The sequence below is a fragment of the Chiloscyllium punctatum genome, chromosome 5 (genome assembly GCF_047496795.1).
Source record: "Chiloscyllium punctatum isolate Juve2018m chromosome 5, sChiPun1.3, whole genome shotgun sequence".
NCBI lineage: Eukaryota > Metazoa > Chordata > Chondrichthyes > Orectolobiformes > Hemiscylliidae > Chiloscyllium > Chiloscyllium punctatum.
This window is the reverse complement of record NC_092743.1, coordinates 38,970,669-38,989,068: the sequence shown is the minus strand read 5'-3', so window position 1 is coordinate 38,989,068 and position 18,400 is coordinate 38,970,669. Positions and strand designations below refer to the sequence as shown.

Here is an 18,400-nt window from a genome sequence, read left to right as displayed (position 1 = left end):
TTTCTTTTATAGTGTAATACGAGTTAGGAGCAGAATTAATCAAACTTGGATATTTGGAGAGAGTGCAGAAACCTCTGTTTGTTTGGAATTTGGCCAATATTTATTCCCTAAACTGACTGCCAAGAAAAGTTAACTAATATGAACACTTATCCTGAACAGAATGGCTACTTTAAGATGGTGAAGGAGAATAGGCCATTTGGCCCATCAAGTCTGCTCTGGCATTCAGTGAAATCGTGTCTGATCTAATCATTCTCACCTCTACTTTTCCTGCATTTTCCTCATAATACTTGGCTTTGCTTCTGATTAGAAATTTGTCTATCTCAGCATTGAATAAATATATTTCCTGGACTTCAAATGCATTCACAGGAACATAGAAGTGTTACAATTCAGAAGGAGGCCATTGAGCCTACTGTTTTTACACTAGCTTTTGAAATGAGCACTATGACTTAGTGCCAATCTTCTTCCTTTTCACTGTACTCTTGTGCATTGTTCTATTCAAGTAATTATCTAATACCCTCTTGAATGCTTTAATTGAACCAGCCTCCACTGCAATTCCAGGCAGTACATTCTAGACCTGAACTATTCATTACATGAAAAAGTTTTATCTTGCATAAAATTTGCTACTTTGGCAAACCACAAGCCTGTTGTTCTTGATCCTGTTATGAGTGAAAACAGTTTCTATCTCTTGCATCCAGTTTTCTCACCATTTTGAAACTTCGTTCCTAACTCCGATTTGCCTTCTGTCCTAGAAGAACAGTCTCACCCTCTCCAATTTTTCTTTTATGATTGAAAGTTTTCATCTTTGGAAACAGTCTTGTAAGCCTATTTGGCATTCTCTCCATGTTTTGAAATTCTTCCTATAGTTTGGTGCTCAGAACTACCCCAAGACTCTAGTTAAGGTTGAACAGGTACCTTATATAAGTTCACCATACCTCATTGCTTTTGTACCTGATGCCCAGAATATTATATCTTTCCATCTGTCCTGCTATCTTTAAAGCAGGTTTATCAGCTCCTGTACCCCCTTAAGAATTGTAACTCTTAGTTTATAGTGTTTCTTTGTGTAGTCATGTTCCTATGAAAATGCCTCAGCTCACACTTCATACGTTGGACTTCATGTCCTTGCTTTCTGCCAATCCACCGCCTTGTCTGTTTTGTTTTGGTGTTCTACACTGCATTTCATGGTTCACAATTCATTTTATGTTGAGTATAATGTAAGGTTTTTGAGATGGAAGGTGCTTTCAAAGTAGAAGTGTTTTTTTTTGTTCCTGAGCTGTGACTCTTCCTGGAATAAAGGTTGACATGCCTGGATGAGTGCAGCTCCATCAGCACTCGATGTTTGATACCATCCAAGACTAAGTAGGTTGCTTAATCTGCACCTCATGCACCAAATTTTGATAATGGGGTTTAATAGTCCAGTACTATAATCACTGTGTTATTGTACACTTTGCCTTTGAACATTTGACTATATTAGGAGAAAGTGAGGACTGCAGATGCTGGAGATCAGAGCTGAAAATGTGTTGCTGGAAAAGTGCAGCAGGTCAGGCAGCATCCAAGGAACAGGACAATCGACGTTTCAGGCATAAGCCCTTCTTCAGGAATGAGGAAGGTGTGCCAAGCAGGCTGAGATAAAAAGTAGGGAGGAGAGATTTTGGGGGAGGGGCGTTAAGTGGAAGGAAGTTAAGGTGAGGGTGATGAGGCGGAGAAGTCGGGAAGAAGATTGCAGGTCAAGAAGGTGGTGCTGAGTCCGAGGGTTGGGACTGAGATAAGGTGGAGAGGAGGGGAAATAAGGAAGCTGGAGAAATCTGCGTTCATCCCTTGTGGTTGGAGGGTTCCTAGGCAGAAGATGAGGCGCTCTGGTGGCGATTGGAGGGGCGGGGGTTCAAGGGAAGTGGAGGAGATGTGGTGGAGAGCATTGTCGACCACGTCTGAGGGGAAATTGCAGTCTTTGAAGAAGGAGGCCATCTGGGTTGTTTGCTATTGGAATTGGTCCTCCTGGGAGCAGACGCGGCGGGGGCGAAGGAATTGGGAATATGGGATGGTGTTTTTACAGGGGGCAGGATGGGAGGAGGTGTAATCTAGGTAGCTGTGGGAGTTGGTCGGTTTATAGTAAATGTCCATGTTGAGTTGGTCGCCCGAGATAGAAATGGAGAGGTCTAGGAAGGGGAGGGAGGAGTCTGAGATGGTTCAGGTAAACGATGTGGCCTCCTCTACATTGGGGAGGCAGGCCGCCTACTTGCGGAATGTTTCAGAGAACACCTCTGGGACACCCGCACCAACCAACCCAACCACTGAACACTTTAACTCCCCCTCCCACTCCTGCCAAGGACATGCAGGTCCTTGGCCACCTCCATCGCCAGATCATGGAAACACGACGCCTGGAGGAAGAGCGCCTCATCTTCCGCCTAGGAACCCTCCAACCACAAGGGATGAATGCAGATTTCTCCAGCTTCCTCATTTCCCCTCCCCCCACCTTATCTCAGTCCCAACCCTTGGACTCAGCACCGCCTTCTTGACGTGCAGTCTTCTTCCCGACCTCTCCGCCCCCACCCCCACCCCCACCCCCACCCCCACCCCCACCCCCACCCCCTCTCCGGCCTATCACCCTCACCTGAACTTCTTTCCACTTATCGCATTCCCAACGCCCCTCCCCCAAGTCCCTCCTCCCTACTTTATAGCTCAGCCTGCTTGGCACACCTTCCTCATTCCTGAAGAAGGGCTTATGCCCGAAACATCGATTCTCCTGCTCCTTGGATGCTGCCTGACCTGCTGCGCTTTTCCAGCAACACATTTTTCAGCATTTGATTATATTGCGAACATTACTTCTGTATCTCCATTTAACTTCCCACTTTAACAAGTGATAATTTCCTTCCTCTACCTCCCATTCAAAAAAATGTCAAACCCATGCTTTGAACCCTCAGTTTCCTTTCTTTCTACATCTTTTAAATGAGTTCCTTTTTGAAGTTTTCAATTGATCATTGAGTAACTCTCCCTGAAAGTCAGTTTAACATTAATCTTTAGTGTGAGAGAAAGGATTTTTAATCTGCAGGTTTGTGAACTTTGCATGGATTTGAGTGTGTTTTACTATTTGGAATACTTAATTAGCTGTTCCTGTTCTATGCCTCTCCATGTCAGTGAAAGACTTTTAACAACTAGACTTCACACTCTAAGCACTCACAAACCTGCCTGCAGATGCAAATTGGTTTGGAAGGATGATATAATTGTCCTATTCCGTATTCTCCAAAATTGTGGATATAGGTTGAAAGTCTCATGTTGCCATTGTTGAGATCAAGTTGATCATTATATTATTCAGTTTATATTATGTCCACTATGTTGTTCAGTTGAGGCATTCAAGAGCCATTTGATGATTATTTCAATAAAATGTATGCATGAATATAGGAAAAAGCAGGATTTTGTATAAGAAATGATGTTTGTTTAATAAAGCAATGCAGGCAAGACAGAATGAGTAGCTGTCTTCCACACCTTAACACTTCTGTGACTCTGATATGTTAACTTTGGGTCTCACACTGCCTCCCAGATTGTATGCAAAATGTGGAGAGGGAAGCAAATGGCTGTGTCACAGCTATTATCATACCTGATATGGAAACCGGGTGGATGATAGTTAACACCTGCTGAGGTTGAAAGAGTTTGGCTCTCTGCTCAAACATTTCAAAATGTAGGTGGGGAGCTAATTTACTTTGTGAATGCATTTGAGTTGTACTTGTTTTTAGCAAGTATGAGAGACAAGCTAGGACATGCTTTTGCATTTGGAAGATTTGAGTTGTCTTTGATTGCCTGTAGGCTATTCAGGGAAGTGAAAGCACAGTTCATATTTATGTCAGAACCAGCACCTCAAAATATTAATTATTAGCATAAATGGTCATGCCTTTGAATGTTTATGGGATACATTCAAGGAAAGGAACTAGAATCTACAGTGTATCATGTCAGAGTCTGTAAATGTCTCTGCATTAACATTGACTCTACCCAGGATTTGAAAAAGTTATTGTAAAGTTTTTCTTTTGCTCCCTGTCCTTCATTTAAAACAGAAGTTCTTCAGCCCATATATTTATTTTACTGGTGACTTGCATATTTTTTGATCAAAGAAAATGTCATGCACGTTTCCAATATCATTCAGTCATTCATTCCTAAATAGAAGTAAATCTTTAGTTTAATGTGTTGGTTGTTTTGCACAATATTGAAACCTTTATTAAGGAACAGGCTATATTGCATATCCAATACAATGCATGCTGGAAGAAAGGGAGCAAGAAACCAGAAACTGGAGTATGAGGGATACTTGACCTCAGAAGAATGGCATGGAAAGAAAGAAGGTCAAACAATTTTGAGGGAGAATGGAAGAGAAAGAAAAGAATGTGGGTAAGAAGGAACAGGAGCTTGGTGAGCTTACTTCAAAGAGAGAGCTGTGGGAGACCAGACACAAGCCAGAGTGAAGCAAGGGCAACATATAAAGTTTCCAGAATATGTAATGGAGTTGACAGGAGAAGTTGAGCAAAGTTTATTGCACACTAATGTTTCATCTTGGATTTAAATAGACATTCCTGGTCATTCAACTTTGTTACTCCTCTCGTTCTGTCTCCTCTCCTTGTGCAGCAGCTGATCTTTGTCGTGGTATGGGACCATCAACATCGTGTGTTCTACAGCATGTTAGTTGGGTCATCATTTTTCATGAAGCCACATTTGCCATGTGAAGTCTGACACCAATAACAATGATTTATATTTTAAAGACTGGACTGAGCAGGTTTTAAAAAGGTTAAAATGCTTTTCTGATAGCTCCAACATGTAATTTAGAATCAATAAATTACTCCAGTACAAAGTGATGCATTTTTCACCTCGATTACGTGAATTTTATTTGGAGAATTGAATGAACTGCAATCTGGTTGCACATTAAATGCTAGTTTATTTTGGGAAACTTGGTTGACATGGATGAGTTGAACTGTTCCTGTACTATTTGACTTAATGTGAGAACAGTAGTGCACTGCAGGCAAAGTGAATCAATTTACTCTTTACATTTTGATCTATAGAACCGAAACCAAGATGAAGGAGAGCCAGAAAATAAACAGCTCAGAGAAGACAAGGAAACGAATGAGGAGGTGAAGCACCGGTGAGTAGAACTGTCTTAACATTTTTACCCTAACTTTCCTTTGTTTTTCACACTAACTTGTATGCTGTTGCAGTTCTACAGACGCCAGTTGGCTTTGTGTGACTATTAGACTCGTCAGGATGGAGAATCTTGAGATCATAAAGATTAGAACATTGAGTATACTTTATACTTACCATTCAGCACTACTTATTGTTGTGCTTCATTCTTGTCCACAGTGTCAGAGAACTGCTTTAGGTTGTGGAGCCTAATGAAACAACAGTGTCAGAGCCTTTGGGAGTGATGGGGAGATGATGGGAATTTAACAATTTAAAATTTAATCTGCTCACTCATTTAACTGTGGCCAAGTGGCCACAGCAGTTCAAGAAGCCAACCCATCACCATCTCCTCGAGGGCAGGCACAGATGCATTAAAAATATTAAGCTCATATCCAATGAATTAAAACAAAGCTGTCTTGGGACAAGGTTGGCTTGATTACAATGATCTTCCCTCACTTTGTGGGTCAAGGACTTGCTGGGTTAACTGAGCAATTTAGGTTCAGCATAGTTGCCTCTGAGTTGGAACTGACACTACAAACAGTGGATTTCTGCTGAGTCCAAGAAATTAAAATCTTATTTAAAATGAGTTAACTACAGTTAAAGCTCTTGGTACATTTCAAATAGATGAAATCTTTTTTAAACCTCAATCCCATTTTAAGTATTTTTTGAAAGAGATTACAATTTGACAAAAAGTACAGCAGGAAGGAACTAAGTGGAAACTAAAAGTATTAGAACTCTGAAGTAAGAATAGAATATAAGCAATATACAGAGAATGAGTATAACCAACAGAAATGCTTCTTTCACTAAGTTGGTATCCTTGTGAATTATCCTAATGAGTGCAAGATGAAAAACTTTGAGAAAACAAACTTTTTTCAATAACACTCAAGTTCTGTACCAGCAGATGACTGCGTGTACACCTGAAATATAATATAATAGGATCTGTTGAAGAAGACTTTTGTAGCATCCTCACAAACTTCCCTGAATCTTCCCAAAGTTTGTTACACTTGCAGAGAATTGTTAACTACTTTGGAAGCGTCATGTGGAGGTGCTGGTGCTGGACCGGGGTGGACAAGGTCAGAAGTCACTTGACACCAGGTTATAGTCCAGCAGGTTTATTTGAAATCACAAGCTTTTGGAGCATTGTCCCTTTGTCAGGTGAATGGTGCAATAATAAGTGCAACTTCATCTGACAAAGGAGCAGCGCTCAGAAAGCTTGTGATTTCAAATAAGTCTGTTGGACTATAACCTGGTGTCATGTGACTTCTGACTTTTGAAGCACTTATGGTGATAGTTCTACAAATGTGACAATCCTTTTTGGGATGACAAATCTCATAATGTCAAAAATCTCGCAACACCAGGACTATAACCTGGGATTGTGAGATTTTTAACTGTGTCCATCCCAGTCCAACACCGGCACCTCCCTATCAAATCTCATAACAGCAGTGAGCCTCCTGTTGACGTGGTGATCGTTGAGGGATGAACATTGTCCATCACTGGGGTATTTCCTCCTCTTTGGTATCGTGCCATGGGATCTATGATGCCAAGTCAGTACAGGTACAGGCAAGCAGGACCTAGATTTAAAGTCTCATTGGAACGATTTGTGTCATTGGTGACGTGGCTGTCACTTAGCACAGTGCTGATTAGATTCTGTGCTCACTGGGTGGGGTTTGAAAGTGTAACCTCATGACTCAGAGCCTGCCTTCAAGCTTGGATAGATAAAAGACTAGTAAAGGTGTTAATTAATCAGTTAGTAGTGAGTGTCTACCCAAAACAATGGCCTATCTTTTGTCTATTAAGTCTACTTTGGGAGGGAAGGAATAGCATGTTGAAACATCACTGTTTAGAAATGTGTAGAATTCACAATGATCAGACCACAGCTGACTTTTCCCAGGCAAATAGTGCTGTTTAATGACACCTGGAGGCTTGCAGCTGCTTCCAATTTTTCACTGTTGAGGGATTTCTAAATCTCAGTGTATTGGCTTCTACGACCTAAATTTCTGATCAAATCTGTATTGTATGTTTTATTAAAGCAATTTTGTTAAATACCTTCAATTTTTTTGAGTAGAATGTCTATTGCAAGATTTTTTTAACTGCTCTTTCTTAGTCAGGAGAAGGACATTTGGAAAAAGGCTGTTGTCTCCTGCCCTCTCGAATTTTCCCTTGTGGGTTTTGGCTGACTTCCATTCATTGATAAAAACATGAACTTGTGCTTATTATTGAACCATTCCCTACCCCAGTGGATCCCAAAATGTTTGGAACCAAATAAATAAGATTGTGTGCTCAAACCACATCTTGGTACAGCCTTTCAAAGTACTTGCAATTCTTTCTTTTTATAATGCAGGGCATTTTGGACCAAAAAGTACAACAAACTGCAAATGAGATAGCTGAACAGCGTATCTGTTTTTGATCATGTTATTTGAGTGTATAGTGGTGACTTGGATGCCAGGATAGCTTCCAATCTATGAAGAGTGCAGTTTTAAACAAAAGTGACAAATGGGATCTTGGTTTCATGTCTTGTTTAAAGAAAGACATCTCCAATAGTGTTCTGGATTAGTGGTGCTGGAAGAGCACAGCAGTTCAGGCAGCATCCAAGGAGCTTCGAAATCGACATTTCGGGCAAAAGCCCTTCATCAGGAATAAAGGCAGTGAGCCTGAAGCGTGAAGAGATAAGCTAGCGGAGGGTGGGGGTGGGGAGAAAGTAGCATAGAGTACAGTGGGTGAGTGGATGAAGGTGATATGTCAGGGAGGAGAGGGTGGAGTGGATAGGTGGAAAAGGAGATAGGCAGGTAGGACAAGTCCGGACAAGTCATGGGGACAGTGCTGAGCTGGAAGTTTGGAACTCGGGTGAGGTGGGAGAAGGCGAAATGAGGAAACTGTTGAAGTCCACATTGATGCCCTGGGGTTGAAGTGTTCCGAGGCGGAAGATGAGGCGTTCTTCCTCCAGGCGTCTAGTGGTGAGGGAGCGGCGGTGAAGGAGGCCCAGGACCTCCATGTCCTCGGCAGAGTGGGAGGGGGAGGAAGAATGCCTCATCTTCCGCCTCGGAACACTTCAACCCCAGGACATCAATGTGGACTTCAACAGTTTCCTTATTTCCCCTTCCCCACCTCACCCTAGTTCCAAACTTCCAGCTCAGCACTGTTCCCATGACTTGTCCGGATTTGTCCTACCTGACTATCTCCTTTTCCACCTATCCACTCCACCCTCTCCTCCCTGACCTATCAGCTTCATCCCCTCCCCCACTCACCCATTGTACTCTATGCCACTTTCTCCCCATCCCCACCCTCCTCTAGCTTATCTCTCCACGCTTCAGGCTCACTGCCTTAAAGAGGTTTATAAAATCGTGAGGAGCATGGGTAGGTTAAATAGCCAAGATCTTTTTCATAGGGTGGGGCATCCAAAGCTAAAGGTTTTCAGGTGAGAGGGGGAAAAAGATTTTAAGAAGTAACTTTTTCATGCAGAGGGTGGTGCATATATGGAATGAGCTGCCAGAGGAAGTGGTGGAGGCTGGAACAATTAGAACATTTAAAAGGCATTTGGATGGTTATATGAATAGGAAGGGTTTGGAGGGACATGGACCAAATGCTTGCAAATGGGATTAGATCAGATTGGGATGTCTGTTTAGTGGGGGCAAGTTGGACTGAGGGGTCTGATTCCGTGCTGTATGACTTGACAATCTGTGGAAATCCTTGCCAGAAAACTGTGGAGGCCAAGTCTCTGATTGTATTGAAGACAGATACATTCTTGATTAGTAAGGGGATCAAAGATTATGGAGAGAAGGCAGGAGAATGGGCTGAGAAAATTTGTCTGCTGTTCTGCAAAATAGAAATGTATACTGTTTGAATAGTTGTAGTTCAACAAATATGTTCCTGGATCCTCAATTCATAATTGTTTATCTTCCATTTCTCTTTGCAAGATGTGTGCATTTTTTAAGAATAAAGTGCAGTGTAATTTTTAAAATTTTTATTGCTTCTCTTTTATCATTCCTTTCTTTTGTTTCAATTTCCCTTCATTGTTCCCTGTTGGTGCACCTTTATTGGTCTTGGTCCCTTCAAAATGTTGGTTTGAGAACTGCAGGCTTTTAGTTTAGGATTGTGTATGAAGCTTTTTTGCCTGCGTACTGCAATCATGCCAAATAAGGAGACATCATTTTTGACTTGTATATTTTGGCACCAATGTGAAAAAAAATTGAGGTTAGTGTAAAGATGGGTTCCTGGTATTTTTTAAAGCTGTATTTCCTATTGGAGCACTAGATAATTAGTTGCTTTTCTTTTAAAAAAAAACGAAGCAGTGGCTATTGAATTTTTATGTGAGACAGGAGTAAAATATTCACTGTTAGCACATTTTTAACCTTTAGTTAGCTCATATTTGTAACTTCAGTCCCTTTATTTCAAGTGAATTGACCCTTAGATATTACTTGTATCTTCAAAGAGATTTCAGTCAAAAAGAAACTGGCTTTCTCTTTTGACTGGTCGATACCTTACCGAATGCTCTGAATGCTGACTATAGTCTCAGAAACTGATACTGCTGGTTGTCTGAATTTTCAGAATTCATTGATGCTTTGCCATCGGTCTTCAATGGTTTTTTAAATATCTGCCAGAGATATGGTGTTTATTTTAATACAAGGTCCCTGCTGCTGTGATGTTGATTTATATCTGTAGGTTATTTTATCTAATGCAGCAATACTTAGATTATTATACAGAGAGAAATAACAGTCATCGAGATGTACAGCAAGGAGTCAGACCTTCAGTCCAACTCGTCCAAGCCGACCAGATATCCTCAACTAATCTAGTCCCATTTGCCAGGTGGGAAAGGTCCTGGGAAGTGTTGCTGAACAAAGAGACCTTGGAGTGCAGGTTCACAGTTCCTTGAACAATGCCCAGATGAAGTCTTTGGCAGAACGAGAGTCTTGTTGAACAGAGTATGTTAATTAAATGGCATTGAGCTAGTTACACTCATGTAACACTGATATATTGTATCTTGTGAGACTTTAAGATAGACTTGAGAATAATTACACAGTACTGTTTAGCTGCATGGAACATAGTGGTTTGAACACAGGTATGAAATGATTAGCTCCTCACAGGAACCTGATGGGCAGAGCTTATCTTGTAATGTTAGTTAACCTTTCTGAGTGCTAACTGCTTTAAACATATCGTCCCTATCAGCATTCCAAAGAACACATGAACATTTGGGGCACAGTGGTTAGCACTGCTGCCTCACAGCACCAGGGTCCCAGGTTCGATTCCAACCTCGGGTGACTGTCTGTGTGGAGTTTGCACGTTCTCCTCGTGTCTGCGTGGGTTTTCTCCGGGTGCTCCAGTTTCCCTCCACAATCCAAAGATGTGCAGGTCAGGTGAATTGGCCATAGTATTAGGTGGATTAGTGATGCTGGAAGAGCACAGCAGTTCAGGCAGCATCCAACGAGCAGCGAAATCGATGTTTCGGGCAAAAGCCCTTCATCAGGAATAAAGGCAGTGAGCCTGAAGCCTGAAGCTCACTGCCTTTATTCCTGATGAAGGGCTTTTGCCCGAAACGTCGATTTTGCTGCTCGTTGGATGCTGCCTGAACTGCTGTGATCTTCCAGCACCACTAATCCAGTATTTGGTTTTCAGCATCTGCAATCATTGTTTTTACCATAGTATTAGGTGCATGAGTCAGAGGGCAATGGGTCTGGGTGGGTTACTCTTCGGAGGGTTGGTGTGGACTGGTTGGGCTGAAGGGCCTGTTTCCATGCTGTAGGAAAATCTAATCTAAGGCCACCAACTATTTGAGCCTGCTCTATCATTCAATAAGATTATGGCTAATTTGATTTTAAACTCAACTTGACATTCCTGCATACACTTGATAATCTTTGATTCTCTGAAAAGACTGATCCCTCCACAAACCCCAGTCCACTCCTTAATTGAACCAGATATTCCATCTCTCCCCTTTGCATCTTTCCATATGAATGCAGGAGGCCTCCTCATTGTTCAAGGCCCCACACTTCTGAGGTGAAACAGGGACTTATGTGTACATTGTATTTCAAATCCAGTATGTATAAGATTCATACTGGATTTGAAAGTTAACTCTGTTTCTGTTTCCACAGATGTAGCCAGATGTGCTAAATTTCTTAAGTATTCTGTGTTTGTTTCAGATTTTCAGGACCCACAGTATTTTCAAAGAGTCATAGGGATGTACAGCACGGAAACAGATCCTTCGGTCCAACTTGTCCACGCCGACCAGATATCCTAATCTAATCTAGTCCCATTTACCAGCACTTGGCCCATATTCCTCTAAACCTTTCATTTTCATACCCCCATCCAGATGCCTTTTAAAATTTCTAATTGTCCCAGCCTCCACCACTTCCTCTGGCAGCTCATTCCATGCATGCACCACCCTCAGCATGAAAAGGTTGCCCTTAGGTCCCTTTTATATAGAGTCATAGAGATGTACAGCCTGGAAACAGACCCTTCAGTCCAACCCATCCATGCCGACCAGATATCCCGACCCAATCTAGTCCTACCTGCCAGCACCCAGCCCATATTCCTCCAAACCCTTCCTATTCATATACCCATCCGAATGCCTTTTAAATGTTGCAATTGTACCAGCCTCCACCACTTCCTCTGGCAGCTCATTCCATACACATATCACCCTCTGTGTGGAAAAAGTTGCCCATCAGGTCCCTTTTATATCTTTCCTCTCTCACCCGAAATGTATGCCATCTAGTCTTGGACTTTCCCACCCCAGGGGAAGGATTTTGCCGATTTATTCTATCCATGCCCCCGTGATTTTCTAAGCCTCTATAAGGTCACCCCTCAGCCTCCAATGCTCCAGGGAAAACAGCCTCAGCCTATTCAGCTTTTCCCTCTCGTTCAAATCCTCCAACCCTGGCAACATCCTTGTAAATCTTATCTGAACCCTTTCAAGTTTAACAACATCTTTCTGATAGGAAGGAGACCAGAATTGCACGCAATATTCCAACAGTGGCCTAACCAATGTCCTGTACAGCCGCAACATGACTCCCAACTCCTGTACTCAATACTCTGGCCGATAAAGGAAAGCATACCAAACACCTTCTTCACTATCCTACCTATCTGCGACTCCACTTTCAAGGAGCTATGAACCTGCATTCCAAGATCTTTGTTCAGCAACACTCCCTAGGACCTTCCCATTAAGTGTATAAGTCCTGCTCTGATTTCTTTTCCAAAATGCAGCACCTCGCATTTATCTAAATTAAACACTGTCTGCCTTTCCTAAGCCCATTGGCCCATCTGATCAAGATCCTGTTATAATCTGAGATAACCTTTGCTGTCCAGTACACCTCCAATTTTGGTGTCACCTGCAAGCTTACTAACTATACCTCTTATGCTCACATCCAAATCATTTATATAAATGACAAAAAGTAGTGGACCCAGCACCGATCCTTGTGGCATCCAGTCTGAAAAACAACCCTTCACCACCACATTCTGTTTTCTGCCTTCAAGCCAGTTCTGTATCAAAATGGCTAGTTCTCCCTGTAACCCATGAGATCTAACCTTGCTAACCAGCCACCCATGGGAAACCTTATCAAATGCCACTGAAGTCCATATCGATCACGTCCACCGCTCTGCCCCCATCAATCCTCTTTGTTACTTCTTCAAAAAACTCAAATTTCGTGAGACATGATATCCCACACACAAAGTCATGTTGACTTTCCCTAATCAGACCTTGCCTTTCCAAATATGTATATGTCCTGTCCATCAGGATTCTCTCTAACAACTTGCCCACCACTGACATCAGGCTCACTGGTCTACAGTTCCCTGCCTTTTTCTTACCACCTTAAGTAGTGGTACCACGTTAGCTAACCTCCAGTCCGCTGGCACCTCACCTGTGACTATTGATGTTACAAATATCTCAGCAATGGGCCCAGCAATCACTTCCCTCGGCTTTTAATTGACTTTTTAAAGTAAGGCCATGTTTGCCCCCTCAACTCAAAATAAGTATAGTCATTGTTGCATGAAATGTAAGCCCTTTTATGCAGTACAGGCTTCCATCATCAGTTTTGTGAAAGTTAGTTTAATGATGTTAGTTAATGGATAGATATTGAGCAGGATACCAAGAAAAAATCTGATATTAGAGACCAAGATACGTAGACCTGTATTAATTGAAATGGTGTTATTCTTTCTTTTATATTGTGTGATCCCAACAGCAGTCCATCACTACTTCCTGAAATGTGTACCAACTGAGGTTGTGACATTCTCTAGAGTGAGGAATGCTTATGGCCCCGACAGAACAGCTTGGAGCTTAGAGTGGCTCACATTGTGAAACTGTGAAGCATTGTGATGAAAGTTGAAGGTCTTGGGTAACAAAAATCCAACGAACCACTTTAGCTTCCAGTATAGATGGCAATCTAAAAATAAAAGATTCTCCTCTGATCGGGCCTCATTTCCAACCAGATACTTAGACAAAAGCAGTGTGGAAGCTGAAATCTGATAACTTACAATGTTGGAGATACTGAACAGACCAGGCATTAGGTGTAGAGAGACAAACAAAGTTAACATTACACATCAAAAATCTTGCATTCAGACATCATTAACTTTGAAAAGTTTTTAATTATACTATGCAGCCTGACTTGTTAGAGGGGTTGGGAGTACACTATTTACCTATATTATGATTCAGAGATTAATTGATCAATCTATTCAGACCAATCTGGCCTACCTATGTTTTCATTCTGTCATCTGTCTTACCTTAAACTGACCCCTCTCTACTGAGCCTTGTATTTATTTAAAATGTTGCATTACCCAGTGCTTGCCATAACGAATTTTCGTTTGCCAAAATTTCCCCCAGAAAACATTACTTTGTTTAGTATTCCCAGAGTATGCTAAAAGACTGGTTCACTAGCTATGAGCAAACCTCTTACCAACCTGTTTTCTTATATTTGGCTTTCATCTCTATGACACACCCTTGTGAACAAAATTTTTCCCACAAACATCTCAAATAAGTGCAACTGACATTACCCGTCTCTCAGGGACCTTAGCTTTGCACCCTTTTGTATTGCATCTGTTTACTGCAGCCTCATGTTTGTCTTCTCAAAACTTCAGCATTTCTGTGTGTGAACACCTCTTACCCTCTTCCTTGCTCCTGTATTTTAAGTCTTGCAGCCAATGTTCAGGGTAAGTGTCCTTTGCAGCTTCCCCTCTGATAGTTGATAGAAATGTTTGGCAATACTCTTAATCCATCCCATTATATAATTTATTATTTTAGCAAATTAGCTGCATCACCAGAGTTACTGAGCTAGAAATTTAAAATACTAAGCTGTCCTTTCAGTTGCTTGTATGTTTCAAAAACTTTCTAGAATGCCATTTGGAGTGATTGATGTAATATTTGCTGCCCTCAAGTGGCAGATATTCTGCAAGACAGAGACAGCACCTGTGCACTGTGACGTTCAAGTGTTGTAATGACAGGAATGCTTCAGTGCTCTTTGTGTGATTGTGCTCAGGAAGGAAGAGAATAAATACCAGGAATTCATTCTCAATCACTATCAAATGATCATAGCTAGGAAGTGTGTGCACGTGAGAGATGGATGTTAGATGAGAAAAGTATCAGATTTAGCTGTATTGTCCTTGTCCACTGGATATTCTAGTAACCTTGTCAAGATTCGCATGATGGCCTCCAGGTGGTTTTGACTTTGACTTTACTTCAGTGACTAACCTGATATTTCAGAAATAGAGGATAATAAAAAAGAAGAAAACTGTTATTGATTCTTTGTTCATTGCAGAGTTACACTATGAAAACCTCCATTATACGTGCTTTGTGTTTTTTAAAAATTTTTTTAATCAACCTATTCAGAGAAGTTACAAAACACCTTTGGATCGGTGAGACTTGAACTCCGGGCCTCTCAGTCCAGGGATAGGGACAGTATCACTGCACCTCAAGTGGGCTACTGGGCAAGCATTGAATGGACACTTTTCCTTTGCCCATTCTGGATGTGAGCTAACTTACTGGTCTGATGTGATACAGACTGGCCAAGATGATGGCCTTCTGACATGCATGAAAGCCAAAGGCCTCAGTACCTCATGTGACAGCACTCATGAAGGATCCCCACTCAGCTGACTGCATTGATACAGGGACCTATCGGCTACCTGACTATACTACAGCATGTTTGATGAGGTTTCTCTCTCTCTCCTCTCCCTCTGTCTCTGTCTCTCTTTCGCTTCCCCCTCATGCAAACAGATGTTGCTGGTACTTTGCAACATTTTATTGTTTAGTTTACCTTTAGGTCAATGATGTTGGTTGATTTTCTAGCTCTATTTCTATCTCTACTTCCTAGGTGAGAGGTCCAATTGAAGTGAAGTTGAAATAAATTTTAAAAATGGAGACCAGAAATGCAGGGAAAGTGGTAGATATCGGGCAGCATCGTGGCTTAGTGGTTAGCACTGCTGCATCACAGCACCAGGGACTTGGGTTCAATTCCAGCCTTGGGTGACTGTGTGGAGTTTGCACATTCTCTCTCTGTACATTTACTCGGGCTCTGGTTTCCTCCCACAGTCCAAAGATGTGCAGGTTAGGTGAATTGGCCAAGTAAAATTGCCCATAGTGTTCAGGGATGTGTAGGTTAAGTGCAGTAATTAAAGGAAATTTAGAGTAATTGGGGTAGGGGAATGGGTCTGGGTGGGATACTCTTCAGAGGGTTGGTATAGACTTGTTGGGCCAAATGTCCTGTTTCCACTCTACAGGACTTTTATGAAATATACATACAGAAGAGTGTAGTGGAAATTAGAAACCAGAAAGCAATAATAGCAAAATGCCAAAGCTTTTTATGTAAATGCATGCAAAATAACAAGGTAGACGAGTTGATGGTCCAAATAGAAAAAATGAATATGACTAAATAGCTATGAAAGAAAGGTCATTATTGGACGGGTTAAGACTGAAAACTCAATATTCAAGAGTATTCGATGTTCCAGAAGAATAGGCAAAGAGGAAAAGGAAGTGAGATAGCTTTGTTAATAAAGGAAGGTATCAATGCCATTATGCGTAGTGATACAGCTGCACTAGACTGTGATGTGGGTGGAAATAAAGAATGGCAAGGGAAAGAAGCCATGGGGTACAGGCCCGCAAAGAGTTCTCTCTCTCTACGCCAAAGTATAAATCAGGAAGTAGTGGACGTGTTTCAGAAGGCACTACAATTGTCAGAGGTGAATCTAAACTGTGTATTGACTGGACAAATTAGTTGGGCAAGGGTAACATGGAAGGTGAATTTGTGGATTGCATCAGGGATTGTTTCTTAGAGCAGTACATTGCACTTCTTGCCCTGGAACAGGCCATTTTAGATTCAGAAATGTATGATTAGATCGGATCTTGAAAAGGCAGCAATCACAACATGGTAGACTTTCAAATTCACTTTGAGGAAGAGCAAATTGGGTTTCAAACCAGTGTCCTGAACTTAATTAAGGACAGTAATAGAGGTATGGAAAAAAGTAGTATCTAAAACCATGCTGGGAATATAGACCAAGTGCAAGGTGAGGAGATGTTCAGTGCTAGACATTTAACCAGATGCTTTTTAACACCCGGCAAAATTTATTCTAGTCAGAAAGGAGGACTTTCTGAGAAGGATGAACCACCCATGATTGACAAAAGTGGACAAGGAGCATATTCAATCAAAAACAAATGCATTCAAAGAACAGAAAATAGTAATAGACTCTAGGGTTGGGAATCTTTGAGGAATCAATAATGGATAAAAGTTAAAGAAAATTGATTTATGAAAGTAAGAAATAAAAACCATGTAACTATTCTCAATTGGGAAAAAAGTCCTTACCTAATCTGGCCTACATGTGACTTCAGACCTTCAGCAATGTGGTTGACTTTGAAATGATCTAGCAAGCCACTCTGTTGTATCAAATTGCAACAAAGTCTACACAAAGAAATGAAATTGTATTGACCACCTGCCATCAACATTGGAAAACGCAGCCCTACCAATCCTGAAAATTACTCCTTTCTAACTTTTGAGGTTTTGTACCAGGATTGGGAGAACTGTTGCACAGAGTTGTCAAACAACATCCTGACATAGTCATACTCAAAGATGTACCTTACAGACCATGTCCCAGGCGTTGCTATCACTGGGTACATCCTATCCCACCAGCAGAATAAATGCACATGAGATAGCAGCACAGTGGTATTCAGCTGGGATGGAATTGTCATGGATGTCCTCAACATTCACTCTGGACTTGAGGAGGTCTCACGCATCACGTCAAACATGAGTTAGGGCATGTTTTGTTGATTACTAACGCGCTCTCTCCTAGCTGATAAATCAGTACTAAAAAAAATCTTGTCGTTAAGGATCCTTGAAAAGGCAGCAGTCACACAAATTCAAATTTGTGGATAAACAGCTTGTGGGAGAAGCACTGAGGATGGCAGAGGCGAAGAATATATTCTTGTTGGGATTGTCAGAACAATTATGAAGAGGAAACTGAGAGAATTGGAGTGCCTGTGCAGTCTTCTGCTATAGCCTTCCTGAAATCTATTCTATTTCAGTCCATTCAGTCTTCTCAATCTATTTCTTCCTAACTTGGCCTTATTTTCTTCTTTCCAAGTTTATTCCATCTTTGACTGCTGTGTACCACTTGTACCATTTCATTTGGTTTCTTTCCCTATACATCTCTTACCAGGGATGCTTGAATGCTCCCCACCCCTTTTTTGAGTCAATTCCTATCTTTGTCCAGCTGAACTTGTTTAGAAAATGTTCTGGCCAAAACGTGGTTGAAGGATGATGGAAGAAGAATTCTGAAGAAAAAAATGTACTGGACTCAATGTTAAATCTACTTCTCTTCCACAAATGCTGCCAGACCTGAGTTTTTCCAGTTTTCGCTATGTTTACTAACTTCATTGATTCAGATAGCTGAAATCAAAAAAAATATGATTGGTAATTTTTTTGAAGAATAAAAGTTGTAAGAATTTCTTTTTTCTTCTAGAGAATTAAAACTCCGCAACTATGTCCCAGAAGATAGAGAACTGAAAGAACGACAAGTGCCCAATGCCAAGCCAGCTTCAGGTTAGTAAATCTGTGACTGCTGAAATACCTCTCATGGAAAGATGGAGGGTACAGAAGGAAGCTCATTGCTTCGCTGTATCTGTGCCAACCTGAAAAGCGATCCAGTTTAATCCTGCTTCCTAGTTCTTGACCTATAGAGTACTGCAGCTCAAACGTAAATCCAAGTGCTTTTTCTAAATTCAGTGGATGTTTCTGCCGTGACTGACCTCTCAGGAATACTCTCCAAAACTCTACCACCCTGTCAT

General features: G+C 41.4%; 1 protein-coding gene across 1 annotated transcript in view; it reads left to right on the top strand.

Annotated features, from left to right (window-relative positions):
- The window catches only part of ccdc12 (coiled-coil domain containing 12), an 82,198-nt gene that overhangs the window by 52,160 nt on the left and 11,638 nt on the right, over nucleotides 1-18,400 (top strand). Inside the window, exons 2-3 of the mRNA XM_072570078.1 lie at nucleotides 5,037-5,116; nucleotides 18,076-18,155. Coding sequence (XP_072426179.1) covers nucleotides 5,037-5,116; nucleotides 18,076-18,155 — 160 coding nt within the window. The remainder of the gene's footprint in view (nucleotides 1-5,036; nucleotides 5,117-18,075; nucleotides 18,156-18,400) is intronic.